Below are 23,513 nucleotides of genomic sequence, written 5' to 3'. Positions count from 1 at the left end.
ATTCCACTGCTGAGCCTTAGCCGTGTACTGTATTGACGATATTTGTACCTCGTGAGTGGAATGTACAGTGTAAAGAAGTATCTTGTGTCTCTTGATCGTTAGTGAAATGCTTTGCATGAGTGCAGCAGAGGTAAAGTGTGTGTTTGTATGAGAGAGGCGGATGTGAGGAGGTTTCTGATTTTTATCTGCCTTCCTTTTCTTCTTTGTATTTTTGGAGGATTCACACAGTGACCTCTTTGTTTGGGACAGTAAGTACAGCCCTCCAACCCCCTGGATCGGGAAAGAATCCATTTCCTGTAGCCAAGAGATAGAATGAGAGAGAGAGAAAAAGAGGGAGAGATAGGATGGGAAGGAGGGGCAGGCAGACAGAGGGGTAGGAATGAGGGTTGGAGAAAGGAAGAGAATCTGAGATTAAGAAGGAAAGAAAGAGGTGGATAAAAGGAAGGAGGTGGTGCAGGAGGGACAGTGAAAGAGGAGAAAGGAGGACAGTGAATTTGATGATTGAATGAATGATTTTGTGAGAGGAGTGAATGAATGAACGATGGTTGAAAAGGTCAGGAGAGGAGCAGGGTAGCTTATTAAATTCTCAGATAGAGGAGCACAATACCTCGCTTAATTCAGGAGAAGATTTTTAAAGGAAAAAATGCACCTTTTTCGAGTGTGTATGTTAAAATGTCCAGGCTAAAAGGGTTTCAAGGTTAAAGTCCCCATGAAGTCAAAATTGCTAAGTGTTTTTATCATACATGTCTTGTTCCATACCTCAACACGTCAGTATCAGGCCCAACAGTGGCAAAAAAAGTTGTTTTGCAGGTGTTTTAAATGGAATTTTAGAATTTGTAATTTCACGGAAACTGATTAACAATGTTGATGACTCATCCTGCACTAGGGTGTGAATTAATTATTTGTCCAATAAAAGCTTTCTTTATTTTATGATGCTGCCATGGGTGGTCATCAGGGGAACTCAAAAATCAACTTTCTTACAAAGTGGACCTTTTAAATATTAATTACTTCTGATAATGGTGAAAATTCCCACCACATTTTCTCAAATATTAAGGTGATTCAAATAGCTTCTTTGTCCGAACATCATTCCAACATCCAATTGATATACAAAGATAAAGAAAAATCAGCAAACTTGAACAATGAAATGGTTTCTAAACAATTTATTAAACAATTGACAGTTTGTAGATGAACTACACTGTATTTATTAATCATTTACAACCTATTATAAAGATCAGTTACAACAGTTGCTTGATAAATGTTTTATGAAGTATTTTATTGTTTGTTAACAATCAGTTAACTATTAACTGAAGTTTAATCAACTATACATTTACCATTTATTAATGATGGTTATTATAAGTGTTGCTTACCAATTTTTACATTATTCAAATTTTGTCCAGTCTCATTCATATTCTACCTTCAAGCCATGGTCAATCCCTACTGTCTGCTCAGATAGTTGGCCACCCCATCACTCCGGTTTGCTCATTTCTGTCAAGGCTCTTCTGCTTTGGCCTCTCAGTGGTGGAATGGAATTCCCACTGAAGTCAAGACAGGATGAAAACCCACAATGTCAGACTACAACTGCTCAAATTAAAATTAAATCAAATTATTTGTCACAAATGGGTAATCACCTCCGCTTTCGCTTTCACCCGTGTCCATTTATATGTTTGTTGGTTGGTTGGTTGGTTGGTTTGTAACCAGGATTACACAAAAACTACTGAACGGATTTTCACTGAAATTGGATGGAGGATGAGTCTCCACCAATAATAGCCCCCAGTTATTTTTGGTGGGGATCTGGATAAAGTGACGGTTCCAGGAATTTAATTCTCACTTTCTTTAACATTGAATGATGCATGGATCTTGATTAGTACAATTTGATGTGGATTCTAGATCTGGATTCTAGGAAAATTTAAGTTTTGGTTATGGGTTGTTTGTTTTTGATGTTAGATTTGGTTTAATTGAATTAAAGGAGATTGTTGGGCCTTGGCAAATGTAACACAGGATACACAAATGCCCACTCTCTTAGTTGTTTACTTGGGCAGGATACACTTAACAATCTACCTTTTTCTGACAAGCAAGTTCATTTTTCTTCAAAATGTACCACACAGTACATAGTTTAGTCACAGATTAATAGAAAATGTTACGGATCCTAAGAGTGTATTAACTCTCAAGTATATATTGGTATTGACCTAAAAAGTTTCAGTTGGACAAACTATAAAGGAGCAACAGGTTAGGGTTATAAAGACAAACTTTGATTAGAGAAGAACATAGGTACCAAACCTAGAAAAAAAACGCACATAAGAAAAAAGCACATAAAATAATGTTTAAAAAAACATCTTCAAAAAGGCACCCACCATGACCAAATGAATGTAAATGAACACAGAATATCAGAATGACATTGATGAAGAAGTTGTATTTCATGTGGATCAGTCATGGCTACCCAATACAGACAATGTCTTGGCACCCCCAAAAAAAGAAAAAGAAATTGTCAATATGTACAAAAGCCTGTTAAAGTGCTTTCACTGCATAAACCACCTAATGTTTTAATATCACTGCTATCATTGACCAACTAGCAGTGCTATTTAACATTTCTTTTGTGGGGGATTCTTCCCTTTCATTTAAAAAGCTCCCAAAGCATTGTTATATTCTACAAAGCGACCTTCCACCTGAAGCCACGTACTGTATGTAAGCATGCACTAACATGGATTATTAACTTGACATGTTTTACATTTAATGACCATGAGACTACCCTGTTCAGACCATTATAGAGCCGTGTCAACCTCATTAGACAATGTGAAACAGTATACACCATTGAGACATAGATGTGCTAGATGTACCAGTATTGATTTGCATATACAAACATACTTATTCCCCAGTGACAGCAGTTAAACTGTGGCAGTTGACAGCTGTAAAGAGAAATCTTAATCTGTTGATCTGCAGGGATGGGTGGTGGTGGTGGTGGTGGTGTTGGTGAGAGGGGGGGACTCAGTATATTTCTTTCTCTGTTTCCTCCTCTTTAATTGAAGTGTATATAGCACAAGGCGATGTGAGAGGGGGTTACACGTTGGGGTTAGTTCAGGGAAAGTTCTCTGCTTCCCATCCCCATTTCCGTCATCATCATCCTCACCAATGTTTGGCTCCCCAGAGAGAGAGAGGGCGTGAGCCATTCTGATGCTGAACTAGGGAATGGAGGAAGAAAATGAAGAAATGAAATCAGCCTGGCATCATTTGCATTCAAGTTTTATCGGCATAGGAGGAGGGCGTTTTTGGGCCTGATAAGGAGAGGGGGTCGCAGGCTGTGCTTGGGGTGGAGGGCGTGTTGGTGTAGAGAGAGGTGTGTGTGTGTGTGTGTGTGTGTGTGTGTGTGTGTGTGTGTGTGTGTGTGTGTGTGTGTGTGTGTGTGTGTGTGTGTGTGTGTGTGTGTGAATGAATGTGCGTACGAATGTTTTATGTGAACTGACTTTGGCAGAAGAAGGTGGCTCTGGAGTGCAGTTGGTGTGTGTTTGCACTGACACACACATATGTGAATGTTACAGCAGCTACAGTGAGGACAGGGCGTTGGGAGTGGGAATGGTGTGTGTGTGGTGGGGGTGTAGGAGTGGGGGGTTAATATCAGACCAAATAATTAGATTCGCTATCGTCTCGGCGGCAGCAGTGCGGGGATCAGGCAGATTAAAGCCGGGCTCGGGGCTGGTTAATATTCATGAGAGGACCGGGGTCCGGGCGAGGGGCTTAGACTGCAGCTCAAAGACTCTCCTCCGGCTGATGGGGCTTAAGGCAGCGCTCTCAACCAAGATGGAGCTCTGCTGTGGAGGCCTGACATCCCACTGATAGATGGAGGGCTGGGCGGATAGTTAGAGTGAGACAAGAGGTTGAGAGGGTGACAAGGTACGGCTAGGTGAGCTGGTGCTTGAGACACCTCCATCTCTGTGGATCTGTAGGTCCTTCTTTGATCTGGTAGTCTTTTTTTTTGTTTTTAATTCAGTGAACCGGACAGTTCTGATGTAAAAAAAAAAAATTACTGACCCATTCCTCTGCTTCTTCTGGTCCTCCCTCTCTCTTCCTCTCCATATTGTCTCTGCTCACTTCATACCATCCTGACACTTTAGTCTCCAAAGACTGTTCCCCTTCTCCTGAGAATTTTTTTGTTAATACTACGCACACAATACATGAATACATTTCTATGTTCCGGTCTAAATATAGGCTCAGGGAACATCTATGATGGAATTAGGACATTTAGCTACTTTTTATGCTTGATCAATCCAGTGACAACTGACAGAGTGACACGTTTCTTCAAACTCAAACACATTTTCAAGAAGTCATTTTCTATTAAAACAGGACATGAGTAGCTTGTTACAAGATGTCTTGCACACTGTCGATCAAAATAAGTTGAGTAATAGTAAATGGTAAATAGTGAGTACAGTAAATCAAAAGTAGTGGGGGGGATTCATTCATTCACACATTCATGACTTATTTATTGCCCTGATATGATCCTTCTATGGAAGCCCATTTCTGCCAGTTAAAGACACAAAAAGTATGAAAACTTAGCCTTGATATAAAAATATATTATATTCGCATGGCATAAGTATGAGGTAAAAAGTCATCAATATGAGATAAAAAAGTCATAATTATGCATTAGAAAGTCAATTATTATGACTCTTGTTTCTCAATTTCAAGTTTTAAATCTCGTAATTATGACTTTAACCCATACCTACTTTTTAATTGTATAATTTCAACTTTTTTTTCCACCTAATTTTGAATTACTATTTCATAATTTTGACTTTCCATCTCATAATGTCTTTTCTACCTTTTACCACATGATTATAGCTTTTCTCTCATGATTATGACATACCATGGGAATATTTTTTCATCAAGCTTAATTTTCATCTTATCCTGTAACTGGCGGAAATGGGCTTGCATTTTTAGCAAAGTGAACCTTGCACAAAGCCTGGCACAGGACACTTTTGGAATAGGTGATAACAGACTGTGTGACTACAGCAGGTAGGCGGATTGTTTATTCAAAGCTGCTGCTGTGCACTGTAACTTTTGTCATAATGTTTTTCCCACTGTGAATATTTTGCCACTGAAAATCTCAGAGCAGAAACTCCTACTTCACTGTGTGCACAAAGCCTGGACATGCCAAATTTAAATTAGTATATGTTAATATTTTGTTGGCTCAGTTGCTGTTTGTGTCCACTTGTTACATATCTATGTCACATATTATAATGAGTTGCGCATGCAGAGCAGTTAAGCTTTGCTGACGAGAAGATGCCAGCCTTTGTTGGTGCCATTTGAGATCATGGATCTCTTTTACAAGAGTATGGCAAGAATTAAAATTGTTCAGTGGTGCAATATTCTCAAGTGTAATATCTGTAGAAGGTCTGTAGATTGTTCCATGCAGTTTGTGCAGAAAACCTAAAAGCTTTCTTTCCCAATTTGGTTCGGACTTTGGGACCAACAAATTTCAAAATGTGCAGAGGATGAAGACATTGTCATTTCTGCATTTTAAAAAAGAGAAGATAACTAAAAAGGGAGTTTGCCAATATTGGTAACAGTGAGTGACATACATACATACATACATATAGTTCATTCTCATGTAAGTAGTGTTTTCATCACTTTCCAGAACAGTGTAGGTTGACTCTTTGTGGGTCCAGACACGTTCCTCGGCTGACTGTTGGCCATTTGAGTCAGTGAGATCAGCGTCAGACCAAGAGAAGTGAAAAAGGTTCTGATACCATCCGGTGGCCTCTCTGTTCTCCTTAACTCACCCCACATCTCTGGCATCTGCTGTCTCTACTGGCCTGGTTAATTACACACACACACACACACACACACAGACAAAGTGACATCTGGCCCTGTGCCTCTCTGATTCTCATTATCTCATGTGAAGCTGTGTTGTGTGCGCATTTGTGGCTGTAAAGTGTGTAAAGTTGAATGTTTCCTTGTTGCAAGTTGCCGTTAATACTACGTGATCTAATACCACTTCTGTAATGGATGTTTGATTGTTTTGTTTTAGTTCTATGAATCCTCAACTTCTGCTCTCTGAGAGTAACTCCAGTAGCATCTGCAGGAAAAAAATATCCATATCTACTTTAAATCCAGCTGTGGTAATTTTAAAGACATTATGACTAAATGACACGATTTTCAAGTGATCTCAGAGTTTTCACAGCCTGTAAATACAGTGATAGTGCATGTATTTGCACACTGCTGTAGCTCCTGTAGGGTTTCCTGAATCTCAATGTGTCCACAGGCGTGCCCCCTAAATAAAAACATTTTCCTCCAGTTCTTTAGGCTTCCTGCCTTCACATCTGATCCTGAGCTACATTTGGCTGCAAGGTCTCTTTCTACTTGACACTGCTTGGTTACAGAAGCAGTGATGTGGGATTAGGAAGGTTTTTGGAATGAAAGTACATCTTAAAAATAGTTGAAAATGTTGAGGTTTTTGAAAATATTTTCCGGATGGAAGATGTTTTTAAAAAAAACATTTTGCAGCCATGGAGAATGATTTCTCCAGTCAGACAGAAGATATGAAAATAAAGGGAAATTCCATGTGATGTTTTCCAACAGCTATGATGTTACATAACTATGGATCAATGTATATAATATGTATGTTTATGTTATGTAGAAGACGTAAAAGTAAAAATCTGACTTTATCATTACTGAAAACATGTTGATGTAGCTGTGGCCAGAGAGGAAACTCCATTAGAGAGGAAGTGGACAGCACTGACTTTTGATAAAAATGTTATTAATTCTCGAATAAGAAAAGATGGAAGAGTATCACACTCACAATGATTCCTAATAAATAATTACTTGATATTTTAGATATTTGAAGAAGCAGCCTGTGTCTTGCTTTGTATGTGTTGTGTGTGTGTTTTCTTCACTTGCGCCCTCAGAGCTCTCCCTATTGCCCTATCATGGTGAATTCCAAAGCTGTGGCCGTGATGAATTAGTCTGAAACAAATTAGCAGTACTTACAGCTCAGACGGCTCCAGCATTGGGTTACAAATTAAAACAAAAGCAGCCGTATCTCCACATCAGCGCTAGTTCCCCATGAAATCCAATACGCTCTGCCTCAATCTTCACCGTACAATAGACTGAGAGGCTTCCTTCCTTCTGTCCTTCCCTTCTGTCTTCCCGAGCTGCCCCGCAGCCAACGTCCATCTTCTTCAAGTGTTTCAAGATTTACCACTGGCTGTCTGATCATACTATACAATGATGAAGTAAAGTTTGTAGTCTTGTCTCGAAACTGGAATTTCTAACTTCAATACAATATTTAGAAAAACACTGATATTGATACCATTTTTCTTACCACGGGGAAAAAGTTTAAATATCTATAAAAAATGTATACAAAATGTATGTGTTAGTTCAAATATTGAGGGCGTAAAAATTTTAGATTTTTATTAAAATGTTAGACATGGCAACTTTTCTTTTCTTGGCAAGTAGCAGAGAACAGTAGAAAGACTGCATTAAATAGGACACTTTATTAGAAACATTTGCTCCTTTCTCTCTAGATAAGACCTTTAAAAACAGTGTAAACATACATACGCAGAGTACGTATGTATTTGACAACACTAGAAGGTTGTCACCCGAGGTAAACAGTAGGACACAGATTAGTGACTATTGTAACATTATGGATCAATGCACAGTTTTCCCCATTTGTGTGTTTATTGTTATTTAGCAAAATATCTAAAGGAATATTAACTGTTTTTGTCATTAAATTTAGTGGGAAGTTTGACCATTTGAAACCATATTAATGGTTATGCATGTTGTTGCCCATTCATTTTCATTTTTAAACTATTTTGCTTGTGACGCTTTCATAGCAAAGAAATGTGTACTAACAACTACAGCCCAACTAATATATCGGTTGTATATGACCTATAACAGATATATCAATATTGGTGTATGTGTTGTCTGATATGTGCCAATATGGAACCTGTTTTTTAGATTACAATGCAGTGCAAGATGCCTGGGTAACTTATTGTTAACTTCCTAGTGAAGTTTAATGCTCCAGTGCACTGGTGTCATTTTAGACAGTTAAGTTTGCTGTTAAAATGTAAAATATCCTGCCTCCATTACATATCTTGTGTTTGATCCACATTTGAGGGATCACTGCAAAAAATGTGTGTGTATCAGCTGATATATCAATGTTGGAATTTTCAAAAATGTTCCCAAAAATTAAGTTTCAGTCGGGCTCTACTAGCACCACACTTTTTCTATGAGCTGTGAACAGGTAACTACAGAGTGATGTTCCCATTTTAAATTGATGCAATTTAATTTATTATTGTTTTTAAGAGTTCCAAAGTGGTAAGACACTTGGAAACCACCGTTTCACCTCATTTACTACAATTCTTCTGTTTTTCTTCATGCTAGGCAGCCATTGGTTTCCATTAGATTCTATGTGAATAAGAAAATAATGACTGTCTGGAACCATTAACAGATTCATATATGTCCAAAAACTTTTAACGGTGTGTGTTCTAATAAACTACTGCAGTCACAAGTAGGGCTACAGCTGTATACACTACTTGTTTTAAGGTTTACCATGTTATGAAACTAATTATCACACTATGTACATTTGCTTGTCTAAGGTATTGGATTCTAAAATATATTTCAGTTCATTTCTAGTTTCATGTCTGTCAGAACATAGAATGTTGTGAAATTATAATATAGAGTTTGTTCAAGCAATAATAACTGAAAATAATCATTGTGTAAAATCATTTATCTCAATAATATGAAAATCTCATAACATTGCAACACTATAGTCATAAGCCACTGCAATAATTTACACTTCTGAACCTATACAGATACAGATTAAATATTTAAACAAATTTTTTATTAATATAATAAATGTAGAAGAAAGTATACATTGTCTGTGTGCATTGTAGTTGTCTTATGAAGGGCATTTAGGGAAGAACTGACTGGAGTGTAACCAGGTTTTTGGCCATTTATTACAGATGAAAAGAAGGGAGGTCGGATATGTGCAATGTGTATACTCATCAGTTGGGAATCGTTTTTCAGCCAAATTCATGAATTGTGCCAGTTTGTATGAAACACTGTTCCTGTTCTGGGCTCTCCGTGACTGTCCACCACATCATAATGTCAACTGCTAAGCTTTCTTCTGATAGATCCCTTCATGTCTCACTTAAAGATTCATTTTTGCCAGTTTTTAAATGCAGCAGTATTGATAACACAAAGGAAAAATAATCAGTGTCACTTGGAATCACTGGGAATTAGGATCTGATGACAGTACTTACTAGCTTTTAAATATTTTTTTAAAGACTCCCAATAGCCTTTTCTAGAATATTTAATTTGCAATTTTTGTTTCCAGACTGGGAATGTACATTGTTTTACATATCGGCTTAGTTGAAGTGTGAGAAACAGGCCTTAAAAAATGTGCAATAACAAAAAAAATAAATAAAAGAAAAGATAACGGGAATAGAAGATACATTTAGGTCGGAAAGCACTCTTACTGTAGCTCACTTTAATTTGAAACTTGAAAAAGTCATAATGTAACTGTAGGGCCACAGTGGGAGACTTGGTTGCAAAGCTAACTTTTAACTGTGACAGAAAAAATACAAGCAGGATTTGATCATGTCAAATGTGACCATCATCAACAGTAACTGCTCTGTCAGTCTGGTGAAAGGACTCTCAGGTCCAATGGTGAGTGAATGCTACCTGCTAGTGGACAATGAACAACACTGCATGAAAGGTTTGCTGAACAATACTGTGCTGCTCTCACACAATGAGTTTGAGGGAAAAGAGATTCAGCCATTGCATGGACTTGATATGCATAACAGAGAAAAAGTGTTTTATTGCCTTTTAAAATTTTGAATTAGTTGTATTTTGTATTAGTTACACCAAAAATGGAAAAACAACATAACTGCTGAGCCATCGCTTATCACATTTTATTGTCTTGGCATTTAGAAGTTAGAGCAACAGAGGCACAAACATACAGTACAGTACCGGATAAAGTACCTCTTTGATAGATGTTGTCCTCTTCACAGCCATCGCTGTTAAAGCCTGGTGAAATCCACTTTCCCATGTTTTTATCTGCAGGACAGGCAGGTGGAACCTTTCCTCCAGCAGTGTTGGCATTTACAGTGCATCTGTTAAAATGACGAACATTTGGACTGCTGTTTCCTGTATAGTCATAGAATGCAAATTTATAATGAGCTTGCATATAGTACAGTAGAACGGTCCCTGCAACACAGACATCACACCAGTTCACCTAGAAACTTTGCTAATTAGGATATTATTGGACCAGGTAATGTCTAATGGTGTTTACTCAACATGATTAGATGTTTAAAGATTACATTTTACACAATTTTGCAGTAAAAATCATTTGCTCTGGGGCAGAATTTGGTATCGAAAAAAGTGTATCTGTTTGTCTTTCTGTGTGTGTGTGGTGTGTGTGGTGTGTGTGTGTGTGTGAGAGAGAGAGAGAGAGAGAGAGAGAGAGAGACATGGGATAAGCCTGTCCTGGGAGTGATTGTCAGAGGGAATGCTCCTGGTGCCTCATATGAACAAAGACAAGATTGTCCACAGGATGCACAGGTGTGCGTGTGTGTGTGTGTGTGTGTGTGTGTGTGTGTGTGTGTGTGTGTGTGTGTGTGTGTGTGTGTGTGTGTGTGTGTGTGTGTGTGTGTGTGTGTGTGTGTGTGTGTGTGTCTCATACCTCCACACATGCGAGCACTGGATGTTGACTCTCCACTCTTTGTCCAGTGTATCCACTGTGGATCTTATTATTGCAGCCTGAATGGCAGCCTTTCGACCTCATCAGATCTTCTCTCTCTTCCTTTCCCTCTCCCTCTCTATCCCAGAGTCTCTTCTCTTCCTCTTTTATTCCTCTTCTCCTCTTTTCTTCTCTCTCCTCCTTTATTTTCATGCAGCTTTGTTCAGCCCATGCTCCCCTCGTTTCCTCATTTCCTTCTTGGGTTATAATCACCCTCTGCTCGCTGGCGTTCTCCTTATAAACGGGTGTTTACCACTGGCCACACACTGGACAGTATCATGTGACTGTGTATTCCCAACTGACAGCAATCAATGCTTGGTTTTCTGTGATTACCTCATGGTCTGCATATTATAAAGCAGCACAGTGAAATAAGAAGAGAGAATGAACACTTCAAAGTGACAATGGCATTTATTTTTTGAGTATATGTCCTATTTGATTTGATTTGATTTGTTTCCTTTTGATAGAATGATGGGGATGTAAAGGGAGGGGTGAGAGATACATGTGAACCTACAGGATCACACTTAAGGAGAGTAAATAGAAGTGTAGAAAGTTGTAAGCTCCAAGATGATAAACACTACACTGTATGAACTTTCACAAATACTATGAAAAGTTTTGTGAATATAAACATGTATTGTATGTAACATCAGGTTAGTGTTTTGGCTTTTTGGCCACTGTAGTCATTTTCACAGACACAAAATGCACAGCAGAATATTATTTTGTGCATTATTTGTTCAAAGCCAATTTTTTTAGATTAAGGCATGGGTTGTTTAATATCAAGAAATAGTGAAAATGCTATCAGTTTGTCAGAGACAGAAATGCAGCAAATCATCTTATTGAGAAGGTGGAACCAACATTTTTTATAAATCTTTTCTTGAAAAATAACTAAAAGGAACAGTTCACCAAAAAATGAAAATTCAGTCATCTACTGACTCACATGCTGATAGAAAGTCGGGTGAAGTCCACAAAACATTTCTGGAGCTTCACAGCAAAACCACGTTGCCGAATTCTCCTTAACAACTGAAGCAGCTGGTAATATATACAAAAATCAACCAAAAACAAAAAGGTAGAATGGCTCAATACAGCTTGTAAAGCATAATTCAGGTCTCTGGATGCCTCAAGATCCCAAATTGATTTGAAAAGGTGCTAAAGTGGGTTATTTATTGAACTCATGCACCAGCTTTAGACTGAGATAATGACTGAATTTCATTTTGGGGTAAACTGTTCCTTTAATGACAAATTTGATAATTGATTAATCGTTAATAAAAATCATTAATAGATTAACTAGTTAATTGTTTCAGCACTACTAATCACAAAACAAGACCAACATTTCTGGCATACTTGACATTATCATGTAAAATGAAAAAAGCTGAAAAAATTATTGACAATTATAGTAAAAATTGAGCAACGACTTTAATCTCACTCTATGTATTGCACACATTTACAGTCATGGTAAAAAGTTTACATACTTTTGAAAAGAACATTAATATCATGGCAATTTTCAGTTCCAATCATTTATACAGCTCTCATGTTTCTTTAAGGAAATGAGTGTAACACAAACTCCTTTGTCACAAAAACATTCATGAAGTCTCTCAGCCATTTTCACCTAAATTAGGTGCTTTTGATAGCCATCCACAAGCTTCTGGCTGAATTTTTAACCACTCCCTTTTGACAAAATTGGTGAAGTTCAGCTGTGCCATGCACATTTATACTTACAAACAGTTGGTTGTACAGTTGATCTTGGGACCTGTAACTGCTTTGACATGGCTCCAAGTGACTTTCCTGACTTGTTCAAAATCAGTAATGAGCTCTTTCAGATCAATGCTGAACTCCTTAGACTTTCCCATTGTAGTGTTTGTGGCTGAGTCTAATGGGTGCATCAAACAAGCCCTATTAAAATGGGCCCAGAAAAGTCAGCAGCTGTTATTAATCAGAATCAGTCAGAAGAAGTTAAGAGGCCATGCTACACAGAACATTTGATTCACACAGCTTTCGATAATCACCAGACTTGATTGTTCAAGTTACTGTATGTATATTTTTGATCCAGCAGATTTGGTCACATATTCAGAAGACCTATAATAAATTCACAATTGAACCAAACTCTATGAATGTTTTTTTGTGACATAGTATTATGTGTTCCATTCATTCCATCACAGAAAAATGAGAGCTGTAGAAATCATTGGAACTGAAAACTGCCATGATATACACTTTTTTTTACAAGTGATGTAAACTTTTGACCACGACTGTATATGAGGAAACACCCTCTGTTTTCAGCAGTGATGAGTCTGACCGGTGAAAAGTTTATGCTCATTCCTCATCCCCCTCTTCTTTTGTGTGTGTTTGTTTGCAGACCTCTCGGCTGACTCTGGTGTGTGAAGATCCAGATTGTTGGATCAGTCTCCTCCCTCTGACCTCTGACACCTCAGCATCCAACTGTATCATCTACAGCCAAGGTAACAACCAAGAGCACACCAAGCATCATGTCCACATGGCTCATTGAAATGGACATTACATTCAGCCTAGAATGTCTGAATATATTCAATAGCCTCTCCATTGCCCAGTACGACCCCAGTCTGACAGTGATTTTAAACAGCTCCAACAACAAAATATTACTTTTGTAAAAGTGAAAGTCACCCATATCAATAGTTCTTGAGTAAAAGTCTTAAAGTATCTGATATTAAAGGTCCTCTTTGGAAAAAAAAAGAAAAAAAAAAGATTTTTGAATGAGACTCAAAAATCTACTTTCTTACAAAAACCTTTAAATGTACTTCATAATCAAAACTACAAGTTAAAATAAAATTATGCATATATTTACATGTATGTATATACTGTATACTATGTGTCGACTGATTATTAGCCTGGCTAAGTAGGCCTATAGTATAGTATTCAGCTTTTGGTAATAGTCAATAAAACTTTAGTTAATAGTTATTTCACTTTTAACAAAAAATATATTGCTTTATAAACCATTTATTAAGCAGTTGTTTATAGTAATATTGCATGGTTAATAAATGCTGTGAAGCTTATCTACAAACATTTGTATAGCATTAAAAAGTTGAAACTGATGTTTATAAACCTTTACAATTGCTTAATAAATGGTTTATAAAACATTTCATTGTTTAACAGTAAAATAACTGTCAACTAAAATTTGATGAATTTATTAATGTACCATCAAGTATTAATGATGGTTATTATAAAGTGTTACCTGTGCTACTTTGCCTCTGATGCATAATGCAATCTTCAAAATAGCTTATGATGTGCCTCCACAATGTAGTGGAGTGGAAGTATAAAGTAGCCGAAAATGGAAATACTCAAGTAAAGTACCTCGAATTTACCTCAGTTGTATTAAATTAGTAGTATAGTATTTGATGATGTAGTACTTCAATCTAGAGTTGTTCCGATTCCGATTCCAGTAGCCTATTGGAAATGCCTCCGATACTGCCGAGAATGCTGGCATTGGTATCGGCGAGTACTGGAGTCCAGACACGGATCCGATACCACGTAATTTATTAGAAATAGGAATCTGTTTACCGGTTAGCTCCGTTAGCTCTGAGATTCCACTGGATACTGTCCGCTGCGTTACGGCTCCGGTACGGTTTTGCTCCGTCGTCCTCGGGCAACCCCCACCAGCTGCGTTTTGAGTCCGCCACAGCGCAGCTCCGCCGAACAGCTGGAGTTAGGAAACCGAGGAATTCCCGCGATAATTACATAATCACGCACGACCGCAGTTATGTGTTATAAACACAACAACACGAAGTGTTCCCGACTGAAGGATTAGAAGAAGAGCGAGTATTTGTCTCTTATTTGAGGTTTTTGTGCTTGTATCGACAAGGTGTTTTACTTTGAAAATTAACCGGATGTCATGTTGTTGTTTCGTGTCTGACTTCCTGTCTACTCTGTGCTGAATTCGGCTGAATTGCTGCGTTGTGCTGCGGCATCCGCCAGAAATAGAGGTCCTGCCTATCTGCTCCGCTTCTTCGCTGCTCTTAAAACAGTAACGCTGTGCTGCCATCGGCAGCTGCTGTTTTAGAGGTGTGAAGAAGAATTGATCACCTGACACCTGTAGAGAAGGAGCTAATTGTGGCTGCACTTTATTTTTAAAAAAAATAATTATTCCTAGATTTATTTAGTTAAGTTGCACTACTATTTTATACTGTTCTATTTAAAAATAAATTTAAAAATAAATGGCTTTCATTTGCTGTATTCATTCATGTTTTACAAAGGGTTTAACCTGAGCCAGGCCTTACCACAATGATAATCATATCACAGTCATGCAGGCGTAGTATGATATATATATATTTTTATAACACGCTGGTATCGGTATTGGTACTCGGTATCGGCTGAGACCCACAGCATAAGTATCCGAATCAGTATCGGGAGGGAAAAAATGGTATCGGAACATCTCTACTTCAATCAACGTACTAACATTCAATCACTAGTATATTATAAATAATTTGTCGTTGTTAATGTTTATATACTATGTAGAAATGCTTAATATAGGGTTTAAAGTAAAGTGAAACCAGCATTATGGCAAAGACATTTTGACATGTCATAGCAGCAAAATAGTGTAATTATTCACTAATGATGGCTTCAGTCCATTCAGGTGTGTCAGTTCCAGGGCTTTGCTGTTGCGGACTTACTTGGGGACATAAATGCATTGGAACTACCATCCATATTAGTTCCACCTTTTTGTTTCCTGCTATGACACATCGACAATCTATGAGCAGCCACCGCCCCAAAAACATTTCAATTCAGCATATTAACTGATATAAAGAGGAAAAGCCAGTTGTTATCATATCTTACCAAGCTTGGGATGAAAATTTTATTTTTCCTATCCAGAAGAAAGTTCTGTTATTAATGATGGTTAATAAGAGTCTTCATCTTTTCAGGTGATGAGTTGTTCTGTAAGGTGACCAGAGAGCTCGTGGCTGGTGAAAGGCTCTTGGCTTCACTCTTGCCACCTCAGGGCTCCTCCTCCTCCCCGCTGGCTCAGCCTTCTCCCCCACTCAGCCTCGTCACCCAGAAACAACCTGGGGTGAAGGAGGAGCCGCTGTACCCAGCTGTGCTGCGCTCGGACATTCAGCTCCTCCCACAACAAGCTGGCATGGCCGCCATCTTGGCTACTGCAGTTGTAAATAGTGAGTACTGAATTTGAGGCATGACAGTTTTTTTTTTAATTTGTTGGCAATATAGCTGCTTCTTTGCTTATACAATTAAGTACACACTTTTAAAATTTAAGAGCATATAAAAAGCTTCTAATATGGTGAGTAAGTTAGCATTTAGAATTGGATGGATTGGAATTCAAATAATAATAACCTTTGATACCACTTATACATATATAGGTGGTTTCACAGTGGTTTTAGAAACACAAACAATATAATAGAAATGCAAACAAGAAGATAATTCCTTATAAATATGTATTCTTAATTAGAAAAAACTACTGCTCTTTTTTTTGCCATTATCATCCACTGCAATTTACCATTAGTCTTAAAGTTGCAATATTCTCTTTTGCCACAAGATGACACTGCAGCTTTTTAATAGACAGCATCATTGCTCAACTGCAAATATTTCCCCTCCTGCCACTGCTAAGCCTTAAAGTTTCCTATTGGCTATGTGCTGATGTCTGTGACTGATTCCCACATACAAACACATTTGCTGTGACTTTTGGCCATCATCCTAGATGATTAAACATTCCTGAAAATAGCAGAACATAATTGGATGTTGTTAAAAATTAACCCAGATGATAAGACATATGATAATTATAACATCAGTCCTGTTGCCTTGGATACTCATAGCAAAGGAATTTGTGTGTGTGTGTGTGTGTGTGTGTGTGTGTGTGTGTGTGTGTGTGTGTGTGTGTGTGTGTGTGTGTGTGTGAGAGAGAGTGTGTTTGTGTTGTGGGGTTGAGTGCTCACTCAATCTATTACAGCTACAGACTGACCTCTGAATAATGGTTTCTGTGATATTAGCACCCTGATATTCTCAAAATTTATGTTGTGGCTCTCAGAGGACATCTTCCCATGCAAGGACTGTGGGATTTGGTATCGCAGTGAGAGGAACCTGCAGGCACACCTTATGTACTACTGTGCCAGCCGTCAGAAGCAGCCGGCTGCAGCCTCGTCCCCGCCACAAGACAAACCCAAGGAGTCCTACCCCAATGAACGCATATGCCCCTTTCCACAATGCAACAAGAGCTGCCCCAGTGCCAGCTCACTGGAGATCCATATGCGCACACACAGTGGTGAGAGAAAGATCTATATGTATGCCAAACTGACAAAAGGTCAACCACATTGTGGCCTAACTTGAAGAAACGTGATCAGTGTGCCTTCGTCAACCCTTTCATTAGGTTGTTTGGGAGATAAGTTCACTGTTTGTCCTTCCAACTTATTGTCCCTCTCTGTCCTTCCACAGGTGAGCGTCCATTTGTCTGTCTCATCTGTCTGTCAGCCTTCACCACTAAAGCAAACTGTGAGCGCCACCTTAAGGTACACACAGACACATTGAACGGGGTGTGTCATGGCTGTGGCTTCGTCTCCACCACTAGGGACATCCTCTACAGCCATCTGGTCACCAGCCACATGGTTTGCCAGCCTGGATCTCGCAGTGAGGTCTACTCCCCTGGGCCAGGACTTCCCAAGCTGCCTCTTTCCACTGGTAAGTCTAACCAGGATTGTGACCTCTGATTTTCAACATCAGACTGAGTTTTTATTACTTGGATGAGACTGTACAGAATATGTTGTAGTGTGTCTGGGTTCAAGATTTTTGATCAAGTCAAGATTCACATTTCTGCAACAGACACATTGTTCTGAACCTTGTGAAGCTACATTCACTGAAATGTAAGCTACTATCATAGATCACTAATATTGACTCTCTTGATCAGGTCTTAGTCCAGGAGACTCTGGTGTGGTGCTGAAGTGTCAAGTGTGCGGCCACAACTCTGACTCGCCGGCCCAGCTTCAGCAGCATGTAAGAACCCACCTAGAGGTTAGGGTCCCGGCAGAAAGGAGCCCCACCCCACGCCAAAGTACCCCATCATCAGTTGACCACCCCCAGATCCAGCTCTCTTCCCAGGAGAGGGAGCCCCTAGCTTGTGTCCCGAAGCCAGACTCATCTAGCCCGGGCGCAAACGGCGGCTCAGCCACGCCTCGAGACTATAGTCCAACTGATGCCCCAACCACTGATCTAAAGATCAAAGAGGAGCCTCATTCAGATACTGAGACAGAAGAACAGAAATTGAAGATTAAGGAAAATGGCGAGGAGGAGGAGGAAGTTGGTGGAGAGGAGGGGGACCAAGAAGCAGGAAGGAAGACAAAAGATGTGCAAACCGCCACCTCCTCAGGTCAGACATCGAACTCTCCGAAAAGTCCAGCCACCACAACTGTGAAGGCAGAACCAACTAGTCCCACCCCTGGCTCTAGCCCGGCCCATGTGGGAGGCACAGTGTCAGTTCTTCCAGAAGGAGCAATGTTCTTGTCTCAGTACATGTTTAACCCTGAGGCAGCCATTTTGCCTCAGGCCTCGGAGATACTGGCGAAAATGTCAGAGATGGTCCACAGCCGTCTGAAACAGGGCCAGACAGTTCCTCCAAACAACCCAGCCTTCTTCCCCTCTGGACCAACTGCACCAACAGCCACAGCCACTCCGCCCCACAAAGGAGCCACCTGCTATGAGTGTGATATCACATTCAACAACATTAACAATTTTTATGCACATAAGAGGCTGTACTGCTCCAGCAGGCACCATGGAGAAGGTGCAACCTCAGCTTCAGGCCTTGGATCAACAAGGGATGCAGCCCCAGCCACGGTGCCTTCCAGCGGGGCACATGGCTCGACTACGTCTCCTCAGGGTGGAGCAGCAAGTAGAGCAGCCTCTGCCTCTCCCACTGATTCTGACCCTCCTGCAGGGAGTGGAGCAACAGAATGTAGGAGGGTGGTCGAAGTGAAGACAGAAATTCCTGTGGTGAGAGAGGGAATATCATCTTCTTCTGAAGGGGAAGGCGGAGGTGGAAGTGTTAGCGGAGGAGGTGGAGAAGGAAGAGCAAGCGAAGGCAGCCAGAGTCCTGCTAGTGGTTCTGTAGAGGACCTAGAAGACGATCCCAATAGAACCTTCTGCGAGGCCTGCAACATCCGTTTCAGCCGCCATGATAACTATACTGTTCACAAACGCTTTTACTGTGCATCCCGCCATGACCCATCTAACCAGCGATCCTCTCACATGACCAAGGCAACCACCTCAGCAGCCTTTCTTCCACAGCCCATCCGCACACGCAAGAGGAAGAAGATGTACGAGATTCACATGGCCAGAACAGAGGCCCTAGCCAATGCTGCAGCCGCGGCTGCAGCTGCGGCTGCCGCCACTGCTGCTGCCTCTGCCCCATCCCCCTCCGTTCTGGGCTTGGCAGTAAAGCAAGAAGTTTCTCCCAGCGGAGTAGGCAGCTCCAGCCCCGAAGGAGATGGCCCAATTGACCTGAGCAAGAGGCCTCGTCTAAGAGAGGTTCCACGGCAGAGCGGTAGCAGTATTCTCCCTGCCCTGCCTCTTAGTGACTACCACAAGTGCACCGCCTGCAGTATCAGCTTCAACAGCATTGAGAATTATCTTGCTCATAAAACGTACTATTGCCCTGCCACCACCCTCCAGCCCCACACCTTGGAACAGCTTCATAGGCTCAAGAGATCAGCCTCTACCTCTCCCAAAAGCAGACCTCAGCAGGAGCGCTCAGATCTTCTGCACCCAATGGAGGCTAAAGCTCTCCCTGCTGAATGGGTTATCCAGGCTCAAGGCACATCATCCAGTCCTCACCCCTCTGCCTTACCAGCCTCTAATACCACATCTCCACCCCATACGACCACCACGCTTGCAGCAACCCCAGGAGCTGGAGCCAAAGGTGTAGGCGCTAGTTCGCCTCAGGTGATCTGCCCCTACTGCCCTAACAGGCTTCAAGCCTGTGACCTGATGGAACACTTCAAGACTACCCACGGCCTAGTTGTAACTATTCAGCCACCACAGGAGGCCCTGCCCCAGCCTGGCAGCACAGTCAGCCGCAGCCCCAGCCTTAGTCCTAGGGATGGAGCTACTGCAACCTCCTCCTCCACCCCAACCTGCATGCCCAGACCGGTCTCCCGAGTGCACAGAGATAGCATCAACGGACAGGCAAGGAGCGGTACAACTTCTCCTGTGTCCCCACTGGTAAACGGCAGCCCTTCAGCTGGGGATGGATCACCCTCGAACGGCTCACCTTCAGCCGGCTCACCTCTGCCCATGTCTCCCCCAAGGGCTCCCTCTCTGACTCTGTCACCTGTGCCTGAGATCCTGCAGGAGGCAGTGGAGTCATCCCATCTTCCAAACAAGGCCGACCCAACCATGGCCTCCCATCCTGTCCCCACACCCCAACCTTCCCCTATCCCCGGTCCTAAAACCACAATGATCTCCCCTGTCCAGAACGGTAACTCCCGCTTCTGTCGGCTGTGCAACATCAAGTTCAGCAGCCTCTCTACATTCATAGCTCATAAGAAATACTACTGCTCTTCCCACAGTGCTGAACACGTCAAATGAGCCAAGTCTTTCCCTTTTTCCTCTTCCTACTTCATTTCCTTTATCTCTCTGAGTGGAGGCTTTCCTTCCCTAAGTTTTCAAAAGCTCAGATGTCCCTGTCCCATGTGGGTGCCAAAATGGCACTTAGCTGGCATGACCATGAATGACAATGAATGACTGTTACACACCTGGCAGGGCCTGATGTCCAACTGCTCCAGAGCAGAGTTTGCAGGTGGTGTTACTTACATATATTAACTGATATTCCTCCTCCTATGGGTCAAGGTTTGTAGTATACTAAGAGCTGAGATGGATGCTACCTGCACACACTGGTGTGCCCTCGTCCTCTAGATCACTCTGTCTTAGTACCCCAGTCCCCAATTAAACATCTACCACTCCCAGGCCTCACAGTCTGTTTGCATTATGGGAAGTTAAGATCTATGACAACAACCTCTGTTCTGTCTCTGTTGAACTTAGTTCAAAATGGCAGTAATTAGATTCTGATTGATGGAGGCATTTCTGACTGATGATGATTCAGTAATGATGAAGCTGATAAGATAGATCTCCAGTCTTTTCCTGAGCTCTTCATGTTCCAGACCTAAATGGAGGAATCATTTCTGTTGTGTGGAAAAGACTTGATTGTTGTTAATGTTTTTATTATCTGTGCATAGTATATGATGTCTGAAAAAAAGAATTCTATAATGCTTTTGGTTTCAACACTGGCCCTTTTTGCTTACTAGAGAAGTGAAGGTGTTTTTAACTGAAAAAGAAATATGCGGTATCACAATGTTACTAATTGCTGAAGGATAATATTTCACAATGGACCGTTTTTCTTTTCTTACATACACACAATTTTTTATTTTCTCTTTAAAATACAAGGGAGAAAAATGTGAAATATTTATCTTCTATCTTTTAGTCCTCACTGATTTCATGTCAACAGAAGACTACCTAGTGGTGTCTGGTGTCAGAGAGTATTTGTATTTTTTATTTGTATATTTTTCATACTGTTGGAAGGAACTATTTGGATCTGGGTGTGTTGAAGTGTATTTTCTAAGTGTAGATATGTAATATCTTCTCACAGTAATCACTGGGATCACACTGAACTTTATTATCATGTTAGCATTTGGTGTTCTGTTTATGTAGTCTTTAATTGATGGTAAGGGTAAGGTCTGAAAACCAGCGCTGTGTTTATTTTCATCCTCTCTTGTACCTTGGAGATTAGCAACATGATTAGATCAGAACAGCTTCCTCACTCACAGTTTATCACATCAGAAAGCTAAGAGAGTGCTTCTGATACTGCTGCATTTATACTTTGGTGAGAATAATATAGTCTCCAAGATTTTAGGTTATCCAACATCCAAATTTCCAATAAAAGTCTATCTTTAGTTACGAGACTCCATACCATGCAAAGTATGACTTTTAAGGATACACAGCTTTACATGTATACCATTTCAGACTTTTACTGAGGAGTACACAATACACATCAATTCTTTTATGTCTACTACACATCTTTCAAGATGTTTTATTTTATTTTTTTTAATGACTGTATTTCTGTCCGGTAATGAAGGCATAGCAAGGAATAGTCACATCTTAGTATAACACCTCACACAGTAGAGTAAGCACATATGTAAAAACCACTTATTGTGGCCTGTGGTGTGTGTGTGAGAGAGAGCTGTACTCTTCCTCTTTCACTTTATTGCTCAGTCACTCATTCACACACAGTTTATGCCAAGTTCCCATGCTGCTGTTTGCATTTGCATTCCAGCATTTGTTAGAACTGTGAAATACTTTTTTCCCCCAATAGTGATGCAAACTTATGAAAAGAGGGCTTATCTTAAAGTTTTTAAGGCCCAGACTTCATTTGGAATTGAAGCTGCCAAAAGCCAATTTTGCAACCAGGTGCTTAACTTGTTTCAAATTTGTTATTTTTTGCCACCAAATTTTACAATAAACAAACATTTTCCTCATTGTGCAAGAGCTGAGGCCAATCCTCACATACTGAAAGGGAGAAGGGGAGCACGTGGACCAGCTGCTATTGGACATTTCTGATTAAAATCTAATATCAGTCTAACTGTAAACATACACACACAGGACCTCTGTGTTTGTCTGCTCCCAAAACTGGAAACTAAATGTGTAAAAAGTGAAGGATTCTTAACATAATTCAAAACATCTGTTTGATTTTCTACTCTGATGTGTGTTGGAGCAGCACTGCACCAGACAGATCTTACTACTAAGTGTTTACAATTGTGCTGGTCTATCTCTCAGTTCTTAAAAGGAGAGAGAAGATATAGAAAAAAGTCACAGAGCCATGTTAACTGGTCGCAAATTGAGAAACTGAGCTCTGGAAAGTCATCCTTTAAACATACCCCCATTTAATTGCACTGTGTTGTTTAAAATGTGCTGAATGTTTTAGTTTTAGGGACTTTTTTGTCATGTATTTATGTCATGCAGAACTTTTCTCCGTCCAAAATGTGTTTACCGTTCTACCTTGAAGGACTCTGAAAGATTTAATCCCTCACAGACAACTTCTTTTTCTTAGTTGCAAACATGTTTTGCTAATAATTCCTCTGATGTCCTGTCCATAATGGAGAAAATCACAATGAATGTCAAATTTTTTATTTCCATATTTTCAATTTCATTTCAGTTTCACTACACTCTTGTCCAAACTATGCATGGGAAATAAAAAAGTTCTGAGAGACACTGATGAAGAGTGTGACTGTACTTCTTTCTAGTGGCTGCTATCTTTTTTGTGTTAACGCCTTACGAACTCTCATCACAAACCTGAGTGGGAGACCTTGACTTTTGGAGATGCTTGATTCACTGTTGCTTATGTTTAGTCCCTCATAAATCACTTCCTTTCATAAGAAAGTTTCAAGTGTTCTGTTTTTGTTTGATGCTGGCTCATGAAGAAAGACTGAATGAATCATCAGCTTTCCTTTTAAAACAAAATACATGAGTAATACTACCTAAAAGAAAAAAAGCTTTCTATGCTCAATCAGAGCTCCAAGGATGCTCTAATCAATGGCAAATTGCACCCACAATGACAGTTTCCTTTAGCTTGCATGCAGACAAAAGGAATTGACACATATTTTAAACAGACTTTTTAACCCAGTGTTTAATTCTTCAGTTACAGGATGTGAATTAATGCCTTGTTGTATTCAGTTAATATACCTGTTTTGTAGGAGCAGTTTCAGCTCACATTCAAAACGTTAGCATCAGCGGAACACTAAAAGTATTCATTTTGATTCGTGACATGCCATGATAA

At 40.1% G+C, this 23,513-nt stretch overlaps 1 protein-coding gene across 2 annotated transcripts in view; it reads left to right on the top strand.

Moving 5' to 3' along the window:
- Positions 1-22,952, top strand: part of zfpm1 (zinc finger protein, FOG family member 1) — a 122,378-nt gene extending 99,426 nt beyond the window's left edge. For both annotated transcript variants that reach the window (XM_073471902.1, XM_073471901.1), the window contains 5 exons: positions 13,074-13,176; positions 15,610-15,858; positions 16,728-16,961; positions 17,132-17,374; positions 17,601-22,952. In XM_073471902.1, coding sequence (XP_073328003.1) covers positions 13,074-13,176; positions 15,610-15,858; positions 16,728-16,961; positions 17,132-17,374; positions 17,601-20,272 — 3,501 coding nt within the window. In that variant the 3' untranslated portion in view covers positions 20,273-22,952. The remainder of the gene's footprint in view (positions 1-13,073; positions 13,177-15,609; positions 15,859-16,727; positions 16,962-17,131; positions 17,375-17,600) is intronic.
- The last annotated feature ends 561 nt before the right edge of the window (positions 22,953-23,513 follow it).

Source organism: Pagrus major, chromosome 8 (genome assembly GCF_040436345.1).
Source record: "Pagrus major chromosome 8, Pma_NU_1.0".
Taxonomy (NCBI): Eukaryota; Metazoa; Chordata; class Actinopteri; order Spariformes; family Sparidae; genus Pagrus; species Pagrus major.
This window is presented reverse-complemented; position numbering and strand designations above follow the sequence as displayed.